Source organism: Juglans microcarpa x Juglans regia, chromosome 4D (genome assembly GCF_004785595.1).
Source record: "Juglans microcarpa x Juglans regia isolate MS1-56 chromosome 4D, Jm3101_v1.0, whole genome shotgun sequence".
Lineage (NCBI taxonomy): Eukaryota > Viridiplantae > Streptophyta > Magnoliopsida > Fagales > Juglandaceae > Juglans > Juglans microcarpa x Juglans regia.
The window spans coordinates 31,528,871-31,544,691 of NC_054600.1; the positions used below are offsets into that span (position 1 = coordinate 31,528,871).

General features: G+C 35.3%; 1 protein-coding gene across 2 annotated transcripts; it reads left to right on the forward strand.

Annotated features, from left to right (window-relative positions):
• The first annotated feature begins 1,063 nt into the window (after window positions 1–1,063).
• Window positions 1,064–6,461, forward strand: LOC121261033 (replication protein A 32 kDa subunit B). 2 transcript variants are annotated; one of them, XM_041163168.1, is made up of 10 exons: window positions 1,065–1,242; window positions 2,233–2,343; window positions 2,433–2,530; window positions 2,637–2,678; window positions 3,118–3,195; window positions 5,372–5,450; window positions 5,578–5,667; window positions 5,750–5,829; window positions 6,034–6,102; window positions 6,185–6,461. In XM_041163168.1, the coding sequence occupies exons 1-10, from the start codon at window positions 1,141–1,143 to the stop codon at window positions 6,267–6,269; spliced, it is 834 nt and encodes a 277-aa protein (XP_041019102.1). In that variant the 5' UTR covers window positions 1,065–1,140; the 3' UTR covers window positions 6,270–6,461. The 2 variants fall into 2 exon arrangements, with proteins under 2 accessions (XP_041019103.1, XP_041019102.1); XM_041163169.1 differs by lacking the exon at window positions 2,637–2,678 and having other exon boundaries at window positions 1,064–1,242.
• The last annotated feature ends 9,360 nt before the right edge of the window (window positions 6,462–15,821 follow it).

Consider the following 15,821-nt stretch of genomic DNA (forward strand, 5'->3'; position numbering starts at 1 on the left):
ACAGAGATTTTTCTTAAATCACTACATGTTAAATGTGGTTTGAATAGTGAGATGAGATAATTTTAGATGAAAGTAAAATTATATAAAATATTATTAAAATATATTTTTGAATATTATTATTATTTTGAGATTTAAAAAAATTGAATTGTTTATTATATTTTGTGTGAAAATTTAAAAAAAATTATAATGATGAGATAAAATGAAACACTTTAACTATCTAGGATAAGTTGAAAATAATAAAAAAGAAAAATGCTAGAGGCAGTTGTAGTTATGCAAGCGTCATATTTATTCATTTTTTTAAAAAAGAGCATGGTATTTATGCACTTAATAACTGTAAATATTATTTAAAAAAAAATATGAAATATATGTCAATTATAAGAATAAACGGGACTAGTTTATATCTTGAATTTATAGACTTAAAATGTGAGAAATACTTATGCTCAATATTTATTAAAATTTGTATAAATATCTCATAATGTACTAAATGCTTAACAAATATTATGAGATTTATTTTATTCATCTATCTTTTTATGTTAAAAGGTTTGAAGAAGAATACTAGAAAATTCGAATCGAGAACGAGCCGCGAGGCACGAAAATATTGATTTTCTTACTTCCATTATAAATCCAATTTTCATTGATAAATATTTTTTGGTTGTGGTTGCAAAATCCAATTAAAGGAAAACCTGTTTTTAAACGATCTTAAAATCATGTATATTGATCCATAAAATCCCACCCAATCTGATGATCAAAAAGATCAATTGCTGATCATACATGCGTGCGTGATTAAAAGTTAACGCTCTCTCTTTGTTCAAAAATTTTTTTTCATCAGTTATTATTTATCATCACATAGCTCACATAAAAAACATCTATATATTTTATGTTAAAATAAAATGTAATTATAAAATGTAAAAATAAATAATAATTGATATATAGTATATCTCTTTCTTAAAAATGTAATTTTTTTATTATTATTTTTTCTAAATGGGAGAAAATAAAATACGGGAAATATTATGGCGGGAACACGATGTTTTTTTTTTTTTCCTGCGTATTAAATCACAACTTAATCGGATCCCAAATTTCAAACCCCCTAAAACCCCCCCCATTTAGGGTTTGATCTTCCAAACACATACTCTCAAGACAATGTATGGAAGCCAATTCGACGGCAGCGCTGCCTTCTCCGGCGGTGGATTCATGCCCTCTCAGGCCACCCAGGCCCCTGATTCCTCTTTCTCTCCCTCCAAGGTATCCCCCCCTCTCGTGCTCTTGTGGTTCCGCTTCTTTCAATTCGAAGTCTGTCTGGTTTCCGCGTGGGCGGAGGAAAACCAAACTAATTTAAAGAAAGTAAATCCTGGAATCGCCCTTTTCTGCCCCGTTCAAGTAATTTGTATCTAATAAGCTGTACAGGGAGTCAAAAGTGCCCCGGGGGTCTTTATGGATATTCCGTCTCGCCTGAGGGGCTCTTTGCGTATAGAAAGACTAGGTCTTCCTACTATTTGATCTACTTAGGACTGTTTGATTCTCTAACTGGGTCTGTTTTGTTTTGCCTCACATGTTTTAATGTCTATATGGAATTTTTTTGGTTGGATTATTCTGGTATTCTGGATTCCGGGTATGTGGTATAGTGTTTTGGTTGGTTCATGGCCTTTTTTATACCTGGGTTTGGTTTTTTGTTCTTGTTTGGAAATCTGTAACCCCCAGGTATTTGTCGTTGGCTTGGTGTCTAGGTTTTTTTAGGCCTGGGTTTTGATCTTTTGAATATTTGTAACCCCTTGGTCCTTGGTTGTAACCACGGTTTTCCTCCGCCATGAGTGAGGGCTATCAATAAAATTTGGGATACCGCCGTCTTTTCCCAAAAAAAAGGGGGGTCAAAAGTATTCTTCTAATTGACGAAACAGAGATTTTGGTTTTTCTTTTTTGGCAAGTGGTTATGGTTTAACTGTTGTGTAATTGCAATGCTGAACTTAACCAAATCTTCTTAATTGGCTCAGTTTTTGTGAATATTGTGGGTTTGTTCATCTCTTGGCAGTCGAAGCGGACATGCTCTTATTTTAACAATCGAACCTTTTGAATGCTCTTCTTTACTTTCGAGAGGTGTGTGTAAACTCTCCCATATATATCGCATTAGTAGCAATCTAGTGGACTGTTTCTGGGAGAAGCTGAGATAAGTTGTATTCCTCTGACTTCACATCAACCAACAGGGTCATGTGATTTTCAGTTTTTTTCCTTTTGCAGAATCGCGATATCCAGTCCTTACTTCCACTGACTGTGAAGCAGATAAACGAGGCTTTCTTGTCGAGCGAAGATAAATCTAATTTTACTATTGACGGTGTTGATGTGAACAATGTGGGTTTTCTAGAAACTTGACTTTGAATGTGCCTATATCTTTACACTTTCTTTTATGTTGGGCCTTTCTGAGTTGGAACTGTGTTCAGGTTACTCTAGTTGGAATGGTATGCAACAGAACTGGAAGAGTTACTGATGTTACTTTTATACTTGACGATGGGACTGGAAGGGTTGAGTGTAACAAATGGTAAATCTTTTTCTTCTTTCTTTTAATAATTTTCCTATCAAATTCTTATATTGGCCAATATGAGTTTTTGATGCCATGACGTTGATGGGTTATTGTCTATGCTTAGGGTTCAAGAATCTGTAGACTCAAATGAAGTGGAGGGAATTTTGTAAGATTTCTTTATAAATGCACATTCCTCATTTTGATAGGAGTACTAAGTACAGCTCTTCTTTTCTCCATATACTTCTATTTATTGATTTCTTGGTGTGGATATCAATCTAACATTAGTTTCATCAAGGAAGTCTGTAGAGAGTTCCCTCGTTCTATTTTCGCCCTTATGTTAATAAATTCATTTATCTCATTTATCTCCTCACCAATATTGTAGAGAGTTTGTTGTAGATAGGTTTGGGGGAAAGAAATGAAAATTAAAAAAGTCATTGTAGCTCAGAGTTTTGTAGGGCTTTGTAAGATCCCAATAAGGGTTCAGATTATTCGGGAACAATTGTCAGTTTTACATAACCAGATGCATAAGAATTGCATTTTTGCTTCTAAAAAGATCTGTGATATACTATCTGTAATATAATTGTAATGATTATCGTTTACCTCAGGGATGGAATGTATGTTCGGGTGCATGGACATTTGAAAGGTTTTCTAGGAAAGCGGAGCTTAAATGTTTTCTCTATAAGGTGTGGTTTCAAGTTAATCTTTTGTATATGTTTTAGCTTCTATAGTTACATATTTATAATGTTCTTTTGTCCATTTTAAAAGGAACTTTGTTGGTCTCTTGTAAATTACTGTATTGGGTTTGTTTCATATGTTTTTGGTAATTGAACTCCATGCATTATATTTTTTTTGTTATAGGCTATATGCTGTTGGATAGAGTACAAGCCCAAATTTTGTTTGTAACTGGCTGAATGATTTGATTTATCTTGACCTTTACTAACACTTGGAGCATTAATATTAATGGTATTGCCATTTTGAGAACAAAATCTGATGGCATGAACAAGAGTGAGCACCTAGAGTCCCCTACTCCAACATAGATAAATTTGTCAATATGTTTGATCACTAAAGACTAGTGGCAATTAATGTATGAGTAATGCTATATACAGTTGTAGAGTGCGCAAGTGCCGTACAGTCGTTTTGAAAAAAGTGGGATCTACTATTAAAAAATTAATTTCTTTTTATGGAAAATGATAGGGATCCTGTTGGGGGATCCTATTCATTTTTCCCATTACAATTTTTTCTTTTTTTAGGTTTTTTTGTAGTGATTAAGAAAATGTTGTTTAGTGATATTGTGAATTTTATTCTTTTTTTAAAAATATTTAAAAGTGTTAAAAAAAATGATGTGAAAAAAATATTTAAAAGTGTTTTTTTTCCACATCATTTTTTTAAAAGAATAAAATTCACAAGATTATTAAACAACATTTTTTTAATCACTAAAAAAATAAAAAAACTAAAAATAAAATAAAATTGTAATGGGATGCTTGAACGGGATCCCTAGCATTGCCCTTATTTTCATGTGAATCTCGTATTTATTCACTTTTTTCAAAGTGATTGCACGGCGCTTGCGCACTCACGATTGCAACTATCATTTATCTTAATATATTGGTCTTCTATAGGTAAACCATGACTTATCTTTGCACCATATTCTTGTTGAAACAAGAAATTTGTTAACAGACCTGAATAGTAGATTTTTTCACAAAGTTCAGTTTTCTAAGATTTGTTACTGACCATCTTGGTAATGCCTGCGTGACCCATTAATATTTTGGACAACATGGTGTTGTGGAACGATAACTTTATCTCAAGTCATTTCTTGCCAACTTTGTTATTTGTCAGAAAAAGTAATTGCCAAATTTGTGGTCTACTGGTAGCTTTCAATACAAATCCTTTTCATGGACAGTTTCAAATAAGGTTTCTTTTGCACGCGATAGCATAAAGATGAATGTCACCTATGGACGTGACTGCTGTGCAATTTAGGATCGTGATTGGTCTATGCGAGGCGTCTAAGAGTCTAGCACCAGTAAAACGAATGCGTTCGTTTTATGAGCTTTGCTATTCATAAGCCCCACACACCACACTTTCTTTTATTTTTTATTTTTTTAAATTTTTTTTTGGTTTTATTCTTTTTAAAATAATTGAATTCTTTTACTCATCATCCACATACCACATTTTGTAAGAGAAAAAAATTAAAAAAATAACAAAAAGAGTGGTGTGTGAGGCTTATGAATAGAATTTTTCTTGTTTTATACTCTTCATTCTTGTTTGTTGGTATTTAATATTAAAAAAGTGATATTGAAATAAATTCAAAATGCTGGAGAATAGCATCAATGCTCAAAATAATGAGGACCAGAGTCATGATTTGTAGAGTACTAAATATGTTTTTTTCAAAAGTTGGAATCCTCATTGAAGACCAACCGATCGGAAAGGAAAGTTTATATAGCTACAGGGGATCTTTCAGGACTTGTTGACTTCTGAATGACAATAAAAATCATAGTAGAGCATTTTTGCCAAGAATATTTTTCTGTCAATAGGATTGCTTTCTTATACACCTGCCTTTTATGATGTTATTCATTTGCCGTGCGAAACTCCAGATGTGTTGGCCTGCAATTTACATCATAGGAGCAAGGATATGTTCCACAAAATGGGGATGTGCAAAAGGCCTACCTTTGGATTTAGTTAGTTAAGCTACACTGACCAAAATGGAACTCTCTCCCCCCCCCCCCCCCCCCCTCCCTTTTTTTCTTCTTGACCTATTTTCCTATCGTCTTTCAGTTGATCATATAATCATGTCAAGTGATATAACATTCATTGTGAGAAGGTTCTTTATTACTTTTCTGACATTGAACTTGTTGTTGTTTTCAGGCCTGTCAGTGACTTTAATGAGATTGCAAGCCATTTCATTGATTGCATATACGTCCATATTTATAATACCAGGTTACGGGTATTGGTCTAAGACTCTAGATACTAAGAATTTTGTCTAAGCTTTACGTGACATTATTAACATCTACACGGATGTTATCCATGTATATGCTCTGGCTTTCTGATGTTATTTCTATTCGCGCTCGTAGAAACCTCAAGGTGGTGTTACCACACAGCCACAGATAGCAAATTCAAGTAGTACACCTTTGAAAGGGTACCAAGCTGCCCCACCAAACCAAGTAAGAGATCTAACTGAGAATTTAGTTTTGGTGAATTATTGATTGATGTATGCTTATTGATCTCTACACTTATTGTTATTAGTTTTCTGGTCAACATAATGTTGATGGACAGAAGAGCATTGAACAAATGGTCTTAGATTTCTTGCAGCTGCCTTCATCCAAGTAAGTATTTATAATCCTGAAAGGAATTGTATGTTTTTCCTTTTTGATAATGATAGTGTAATCCTCCCGTTGGCAATAATGCCGTTCCCCTTAAGTTTGTATGTGGGCGTCTATGCACACGTGTGAACTTGACTGCATTTCTGTTGTTGATTACTCTCTCTCTATGGCTGCTCTACTGACACCTTTTTATGTTCCCATATTCAGTGTAGATGAAAAGGGGGTGCACTGTAACGTTATTGCCCATCAATTAAGAGTTTCAGCGGATAAGCTCATGTCTCTCTCTCTCTCTCTCTCTCTCTCTCAGGCTTTCAAACAGAAATGTCTTAACTCTAAATTCCCTGGTTGTAATTGACAGGTTGGCTATTCAAAATCTTGTAGAGGAAGGTTTGATTTACTCTACAACTGATGACTTTCACTTTAAGTCAACCATCAATGGTTGACTTCTCCAATGTACAAATTACAGCAAACTAGGTCCAGGACGTCTTTAGCCTCTGGTTTATTTTGCATTGTCACAGCGTGATAGCCTTTCTGCATGTGGGAGACATTGGATAGAGTATTCTAATAGCCATGTGTCGTTCGTTTTAGCAAATTCTGAGTTTTTTCATGAATGTCACCTATCTTTGTTGTTTTTATGGTGGGTGACCTTTGCTTCCTATATTTATGAGCCATAAGTCCGCAGTTTATTGGTGGGTGACCATTGCTTCTATAGTAGGAGCCGAGCTCCGATACTTTCAATATCATGACATGCAGAACTGAGCTCCCCATGAGAAACTTTTTAAAGCGTTGATCAGTACTCTACACACAACTCCCAAACCAGCCCCTCGTCCTGGGCACCTACCAAGGAAAAATCTTCGCTGCGGCTAGTTCTGGCTAAGAAAATTTCCTTGGCAACGTTCCTCTGATGTTTCTCAACATTTGTACGTATGGAGAAGTCCGAATTAGCATCATTCCCATGGCTGTGATCATTAATATCGGTTCTCCTCTTCAGAACCAACCAGCCGATTGCTGAAAGCATCACAATCATGAAACTCGCAGCAACAGACGTCAAAATTATCTCTTCATTTTGTTGAAGCTTACCTTCAAGGAATTTAAACATTAGTCAAAATCCCATGCACGAACAGAATGCGGCTCAAGATTCGAGCCTGTAGAAGCCGAGAAATCAATCTTCACACAGTGGGGACAGAACTTTTAGATAGGAAAAATGCTACTTACAATCGCCTTAGGTAAATGGCTTGCAAATGGCTGATGACATGGAATTGAAAACGACGCCGTTTTGATTTTATTGAGTTTGCCCCATTTCCCCCCAGCCCTTCTTCCTTCTCTCCAAGTTTCGAAGCATCTTCTGTGTTTCTCCTTCCCCGAAGACCTCTGTGTGTTTTTTGATCCCTTTCCCCGTTTCTCTTCCCAGCTGTCTCTTCCGTCTGTCCTCACTGTTTTTCTTAGACTCTCAAGAAATTTCTCTCCCTCGAAGCCACTTCCTTCCTTCCTCTCTGTGTTTCGAAGACCCTGAAGCTATATTTCTCTCCAGCGAAGCCCCTTCCTTCCTCTCTGTGTTTTGAAATGCAAAGTCCTTCCATTTCCCTTCATCCTGACTTCTCACCTCCAATTCTCTGCACAGAGTTCTCCTCGACCTTCCCTTCTCTTCATCTAAGGTGGGTTTTCGCTCTTTCCTCAAAAGGGTCTCCAGATTTGGGCTTCCTGAGACCTCATGGAGATCCAAGTGCCCATTCCAACAGTCTCTACCATTGATTCTTGTCAGGGGACTGGAGGAAGCTCAGTGGGGAGAAGAACAAAGGAGGAATTACGTCAGGAAGAGGATGACAAGGAAACGTATGGGAAGTAATGTTCACCCACTGATTCCTATTTTGGTTCCAGATCTTTTGTTGTTTACTCTCTTGATTTGGAACCTTTTTCCTGATTTAGATTCCTGAGAATTTTGAAGCAAAATATAAACATGGGTTTTTGTAAATGTAGAATCTTCATTGATTATTTGCATTAAGTACAGCCACATATAGTTGCTTCGAATTTTCATAATTTTGTTCACAAATTCTTTTGTTAAATCAAAATCTGATAGCGCGATGTTGTGAGAATGGGTGAGGGTTGATTGTCTCCAATAGCATGTGGCGTACGCGATAGTGGGGAAGGGCATGCAACTTGAGTTTTATAAGAATTCAAGATGGAAAGTAAGAATTTATAACCAAATATCCAGATAATATGTTGTCGTTAATGAAGAAGTGAGATTTAGCAAGTCAAAAATGTTGTGGAGCAGAAGGTGAGAGTCTCTGTTTTCGTATTCATATTCAGTTCTTTCCCTTTCTCTTTCTCTTTCTCTTTTTTTTTTTTTTTTAGCTGACGTCAGCCGACTGCACAGCGTCTACATGAGATGACTGTGCATAGAAGAACTGTTTAAATAGACCTTGCTTGCAAGAAAGAGAAGAGTTACCATGAAAACATGGTTTTTCAAATAAATCTACAAAAACCTGAGGTTCTTAGTTAAAGCTTAGTAAGTTATCCACGTTAGTAGAAATATAAATGATCAAATCTATCTCTTTCTATTTTGTTCTTCTGTTTTGTACGAGATATCTCTTCTTGTTGAGAATGTGCAGTATATATGTGGATGGGGAAGCAATTGGTTGGAGAAAATATCTAAGAATCAGGGTAAATATGGATATTACAAAGTCTTTACCTCGTGGGAGACTAATTAGAATAGAGGGCAAACAAAGCTGGATTGACTTCAAATATGAGAGATTTTTTTTTTTTATTTTGTTTTAAGTGTGGGGTAATTCAACATGTAGACAAGGTTTGTGCTTTAGAAAGAGGCAGAATAAATACAAGAGGTGCTGGTCAATCCCAATATGGCCAATGGTTAAGGGTCACGACTATTAATTTAATGGGTAATGGTGACAGAAGAGTAAGAGGTAGGGAAACAAAACTCAAACTCATTTTCAAGAAATTAATAAGGGTCAACTTAGTAGGGGTTCAATCACTCAATATGGTGATTAGGACGAGGTCCCCTTGGAATCCTCTCACAATCAACAAACTGAGTTTCATAACCCACCTGGTAAAACAGTTCACAAGGGAAAACAAAAACTAGAACTAGAGTACAAAATACAGGCTGATCAAATTGAAGAGCGGAAGAAAGCCTTTTCAAATGAGAGCTACAAGGCTAACAAGGTTCAGGAAGATTTGAATAACAACATTAGTAGTTCCTCTAGGAGTTTACAAGCAACTTAGATATTTAGCTTTTCACCAAGCAATCTTGTCTACTCAAGGCTTAATCTATTGAATAATGTGGAGTTAACACTAAAGACAATGAGTTGGAAAAGAAGGGCAAAAGCATTTAAATTACCAAGACCAAATGAGAAGGACAGTGGGGACACTAGCACATGTGGCACAAGTGGTAGAAATAGATAAAGAAATGATAGACAGTGGAGATCAACAAGGTTTAACCAAAAAACAAAAAGAAGAGCCCAATCCTGAAAGGTGCTTAACTCAGAAATACATGGTGGAGGCTGCTGAGCAGCCCCACCAGCAGCAATAAGATGTCTTATTTGGAACTGTCAAGAGCTTGGAAACCCTCAAATAGTTCAAGAGCTTCATTTTATGGTGAAAAGAAAGTGCTCACACCTACTCTTCCTCATTGAAACCAAAAGCACGAGGGAGAGGATTGAAAGAATTAGAAATAAAATATGATTTGACAAAAACTTTACAGTGAATAGCAAGTGAAGTAGTGGAGGGTTGGCAATGATGTGAAAATCTAATGCTGATATAGAAGTTGATTCATATACTAATTCACACTTATATATCAGAGTTAATGATCCACAAATTAGGAAGGACTGGACCTTTACAGGGTTTTATGGCAACCCAGTAATTGCAAAAAGAGAAGGTAGTTAGCCGTTATTAAGGTTTTTATAACCTATGGATCATAGACCATGGTTGTGCATGAGAGATTTCAATGAAATACGTCATCAACATGAGAAACATGGGGGACCAAACAGACATTTTGCTCAAGTGGAAGAATTTAGAAAAGTTTTGCAAGACAGTGACTTAAGTGATATGGGATACATTGGCACAAATACACTTGGTCCAATAATAGAGAATGACCTGAATTTACCAAGGAGATGTTAGATAGAGTGTTTGCTAATACTGAATGTATGAGTAAGTTTCAAGTTATTATTGTTACCACATTAGTAGCATGTTCTTCAGATCACAGTCATTTTCTAACAAACCCGAGACTCAGCTAGGCAGGATAAAACAATTTCAAGAGAGGAACACAGGGAATGATTATGAAGAAATAAAACAGATTCGTAGACATATGAATATGAGATTGGAACAAGAGGAGTTGAAGTGGAAACAAAGATTTAAACAAAGATGGCTCAAAGAGGGGAATAAAAATACTAATTATTTTCACACTTGTGCTACTCAGAGGCGTAAGACTAATTCTATTAACAACATTAGTGATGGTGAGGGGCATCTTCATACTAATTCACAAGGTATAAATTAGACTTTTCAGGATTTTTTCACTAATCTGTTTACTACTTCTAATCCCTCAAGTCAACTTCAATGCGTGGAGTCTATGCCATTACTAATTACAGAGGAGATGAACAATAATATTTCAAAAGAATTTGTTTCCTCAAAGGTACAGGAAGCTGTCCTTAACATGAACCCCATGAGTTCTCCAAGACCAAATGGCTTTTTAGCTAGATTTTTTCAACAACACTGGGACATAGTAGGTAAGGATTTTTGTGAAGCAGTCACAATGGCAATGAACACAAATAGGTGGGATAGTTCCATAAATGAGACTTTTATAGTCTTAATTCCAAAAACTAAAAATCTCACAAATGTCACAGAATTTAGGCCTATTAGTTTGTGTAATGTTGTATACAAAGTAATGGCTAAGGTTTTGGCCAACATATTGAAGACAATATTGCCTAATATCATATCTCCAACTTAGAGTACATTTATTCCAGGGAGACTAATAGTAGATAATGTAGTAGTTGCCTTTGAAGCCTTGCACTCTATGCAGTGTAAAATGAAAGGTTTAACTGGGTACATGGCTCTAAAGTTGAATATGAGTAAAACTTATGACAGGTTGGAGTGGAGCTTTATTGAAATTGTGATGGAAAATATGAGATTCAATAGAAGATGGATTGACTTAAATTTAAACTGTGTAACTACAGTTTCATACTCTCTCTTAATTAATGGATCCCCACAACCAGTCATTACTCCATCTCAAGGCATTAGACAGGGTGATCTACTGTCACCCTATCTATTTATACTATGTTCAGAGGCCCTAAGTCACTGGGTAGAGGACAAATTCACATAAATCATCTGTTCATTATAGATGATAGTTTGTTATTCATTCTTTGGAATGGACTAGGACACTACATCTTATAGGCCATTATGAAATAGCATCAGAAAATAGGTTGAATAAAGAAAAGTCATTTTTTTTTTAGTAAAAACACGCAGCTCTCAACAAGGGACAACATCATTAGTATTTCAAGAGTCAGAATTACCAGTTTTTATGAGAAATATCTTGGCCTTCTAGCTTTGATAGGCAGATCAAGAAACAAGGACTTTAAAGAAATATTTGATAAAGTCAAAGGAAAACTGAGCAATTGGAAGCTAAAGCTTTTATCACAAGTAGGAAGGGAAATCCTGATAAAATTTGTTATACAAGTCATTCCTACTTACTCGATGTGAGTTTTTAAACTCCCTAAAGGCTTGCTGAAACAACTAGATAGGCTGATGAGAGGGTATTGGTGGGGTCAAGCTAACCAGGATAGGAAAATGAACTGGTTGAGTTAGTCTCAAATGGGAAAGTCTAAAGAGATAGGAGCTGAGATTTAGAGACTTTGAGAACTTTAACCTTGCTTTGTTAGTAAAGCAAGGTTGGAGAATTATTAAAAATCCAAATTCTCTAGCATCAAGAATTCTACAGGTTAAATATTTCTCTCAAACATATTTCTTTAATGCTAAGTTGGGTAGCAATCTCTCTTATATATGAAGAAACATTTTATCTGCTAGAGCTCTACTTCTAGAAGGGACCATATGGAGAATTGGTAATGAGAAATTAGTAAGAATTTTGTCAGATCTTTAGTTGCCTCAACCTACTTTATACAAACCTCAAAGTGGGAACAATTTATTGGGAGATGATGCTAACGTGGAGGTTCTTATTCAACCAGAAACCAAGAAATGGAACATACCTTTGATCAAAGCAGTTTTTAATAGCACTGAAGCAGACCTAATAATTTAGATTCCAATCAGTCAGAACAATCAGTAAGACAAGTTGGTTTGGAGAAGCAATGCAAATGGATTTTTTACAGTGACGAGTGTTTATCACTTATAAGGAGAACTGCAGGAAAGAAAAAAAAGGACAAAATTCTCATAACTTCCACCCTCAAGAAGAATGGACCAGATTCAGATTGTGGAAGCTTGCTATACCACCAGCAACCAAGAATTTCTTGTGGAGAACATGTAGGAATATTCTGCCTACCAAATTCAATCTATGCAAAAAGAAAATTCTAAAAGACCCCATTTGCCCAATGTGTCTACTGGAACCAGAAGCTACAGAATACATACTTTGAGAATGTGTTTCAGCTATTGATATTCTAGGTCAAAGTTCCAGGAAAATTCAAAAAAGTCAGTTATCATATAGAAGTGTTAAGGTCTTCTTGCAAGACATGTTCAAAAAGCTAAACAAGGAAGAGATGATTGAGCTTGCATAAATTCTCTGGAATTTATGGTGGAGAATAAATGAATTTGTCTTTAAGAACATATTCATTGATCTAAACACAATGTTATACAGAGTGAATCAAATGTTGATAGATATTTCTGTTTCAGAATTAAGAGACATTAACCAGGCATCATCTACAAACACAATAAGAGTTACATGTGAGTGTCCACCTCAAGATTTTTGTAAGATCCATTAGAATGTGGCAGTTGATATAAGTCAATGTAAAAAAGGGATAGGTGTTGTTGTTAGAGACAAGGAAGGAAATTTTCTAGTTATTTTGAGGAAGAAACAAGTTTATTTTCCTAATTAAAAAAAAAAAAAAAAAACTACGTAGTATTTTTTTTAAGAGACTAAAAAACATTAAAAAAAATGTATCCATAAATTGAAAACTAAATATTCCTTCCCCGATTTCATGCAAAAGCTGGCCAAGCCCATTAACAAAGTTGGGAGTATCAAGACATATATTAATTAATATTTAATTCCGATATTGTTGACTCCATTAGTACTTCTTATCAAAACTCAATCCATCATCATCGCACGAAGGAGAATCGACATCAACACTGTTGGACCCACATGTCCGCACAAAAAGACACATTTCTCAAACGATATATCGGATCAGACAATAGACCTTTCCCATACACAGAATGTGAAGAATAATAAAGAATATTGTTCAACACTAATAATTATTATATATAACAAGAAATTAAAAAAGAAAAAAAAAAAAAGAGAGTTGATCATGTGAGAGTTGATCATCATCAAGTAATAATATAAAAATATTGAGGCAGCGAACGTGAGATATGATTCGTTTCACTGTCCGCAGAACCCACTTTTTTAATTTATACATGATAGTTTGACCGCGGGACAATTCATTTTGGCCTTGGATTACGATCGAAAGCCAGCCAATTTCTCCCTTTTATTTTATTTTATTTGTTTGCTAAGCAAGCAGCTCCTTACATTATTAATTAATTAGCTTTTCACAGTGCATGGTCATGTTGCTTACAGCAGGGATCATCAGAATCAAAATCAAATGTAAACACACTCCCGCCGAAGTCTCTGCCAATCTGCTTTCCCTAATTTCCTTTTTCTCATCTTCCTTGATCACTTGCTACCTACTTTTTATATTTTCCTGCCTTTGCTTTTTTCTGCTTCCCTAGTGTAAAAGCAGTTTTAACTCTTCTCCGGGTTTTGAGGTCTTGCTGCCCGCTGTTTTCCACTGCCTCATACCTAATCACTATTTTCTTTTTCTTTTTTATTTTTTTCCCCCTCTGAGCAAGTTTGTACTGCTCAATAATTAAAGATATCAGAACGTGGGTGGAGTTAAAAAAAAAAAAAACATGGATACCATTTGTTTTTTATTCCAACTTAGGGTTATATAATATATATATTATATATGAAATAATATTATGTATTAATTAGTGTTTACTCTCACACATCATATTTATAATTTTTTTTATAAAATATGAGGATAATTTTTATAAAATATAAAAAATATAATTATAAATAGTGACTGATGAGAAATTTTTTTTATATATATGACGTGTCTCTCAATCACAATGGATAAACAAGTGCACTAAGATCTTTTATTTGGAACATTCGATATATAGAGCATTTCATTCCTTTATCTTTCTCATCCTTGACATATATACACATCTGCTCTCAATAAAAAGCCGCTTCGCCAAAAATAAGGAAAACTCAACGGATCAAATGGTAGTGCGACATAATTTAATTTTTACAATATATTTCATGGGAGAATTGTTAAAGAATTATCGTGTGTACAATCTGCAACCATGCTTAAATGTAGATTAGCGAAATCTAAAGTCCATGCATGGCACAGTGATCTTATAAATTTGTATCTCTATATATTATTAATTTAGAGATAATCGAAATATAGGGGAGTAGTTTGAAACTTTGAACGCACCAGATCTGCAACTGCAAGCTTGCTGGATGGCTAAAGGATAGACACGTCCTTGAAAGCAAAATCCAGCAACCGGCCATTCCCCAGCTAACTACCTATCACCTCTACTGAACTCTGTTTGCTGTTTTTCTATTATTTTCTTCGTGAGATGGCTCGATGGGTCGTTGTACTCTAGGCCAGTACCGCATATGATCTCTACATAGAAAAATATATTAACGAACCACAATCTGCAGGTCACATGCAACATGGCATCTTCAGGACTCAGCCGACACGTGTACGTACTAAATTTTGGAAGAAAACATTATTCTATTGCAAACGTGTCAAGTCGGTGACATGCATGCACGTGGATATCAGGCTCTATCCTCTCGCAGAAAGATAGCAGAACTCCCCCAGCTCCATGCCTCCTTCAGTGTTACTCGTGAGTACGTGTGTGTATACAGATGCAATATATGTATTAATATACAGATGTATATCTTATATATATATGCTTTGGATCCTATTAAGGTCACCGTACGTACACGAGTACTGTGACAAACAACTTCTACTCCCATCTTCCACATTCACCTGCTTACAACGCCCCCATGCACTGCTCTAATTCAATAATTTTGGCACATGGTATACCGCGTCAAGCAATCAATCGATCAAGGATGTTAATTCCTTATGATAATTATATTCTCAATATGTATGATATAAATATATATATATATATATACACACACTTTAGACTAAGAGTAATGTTACATACAGTCATGAAGTACGCAAGCGCTTTGCAGTCGTTTTGAAAAAGAATAGGGTCTACTATTAAAAAAATTAATTTATTTTTATGTAAGTTCTATATTTATTTATTTTTTTCAAAACGATTACACGGCACTTACGTAATTACGACTGCAAGTATCATTTGTCTTAGACCAATTTAATCACTCTTTTTTATTTTTTGATTTAGAAGTTCAAATGATAAGAACTTGCTTTGATGATTAAACGCGGAGGAGAATGATCTGGGCTGTCGTTTTTATGGAGCCAAAAAAGGGTGGTTTTTTTTTTTTTTTTTTTTTGGCTTTGTCGAAGACAAAAGAAAAGGACACGCGGCACACGTAGGACCAATTGAAATGATTTGGATACAACCTTCTCTTCAGGGGTCACCGTGTCCCCTCCTCTTCCCTCTTGCTTCCCCACTGTCATACACATCGCATATCCACACAATCACACCCTACTCCCTCTCTCCCTTATCTCTCTCTCCTTTAAATAAATAAGAATAAATATGCTTTAGTTTCGTCGGTCAAAGAAGATATGTACAGGGAGGGAGGGAGGGAGAGAGAGAGAGAGAGAGAGAGAGAGGCACAC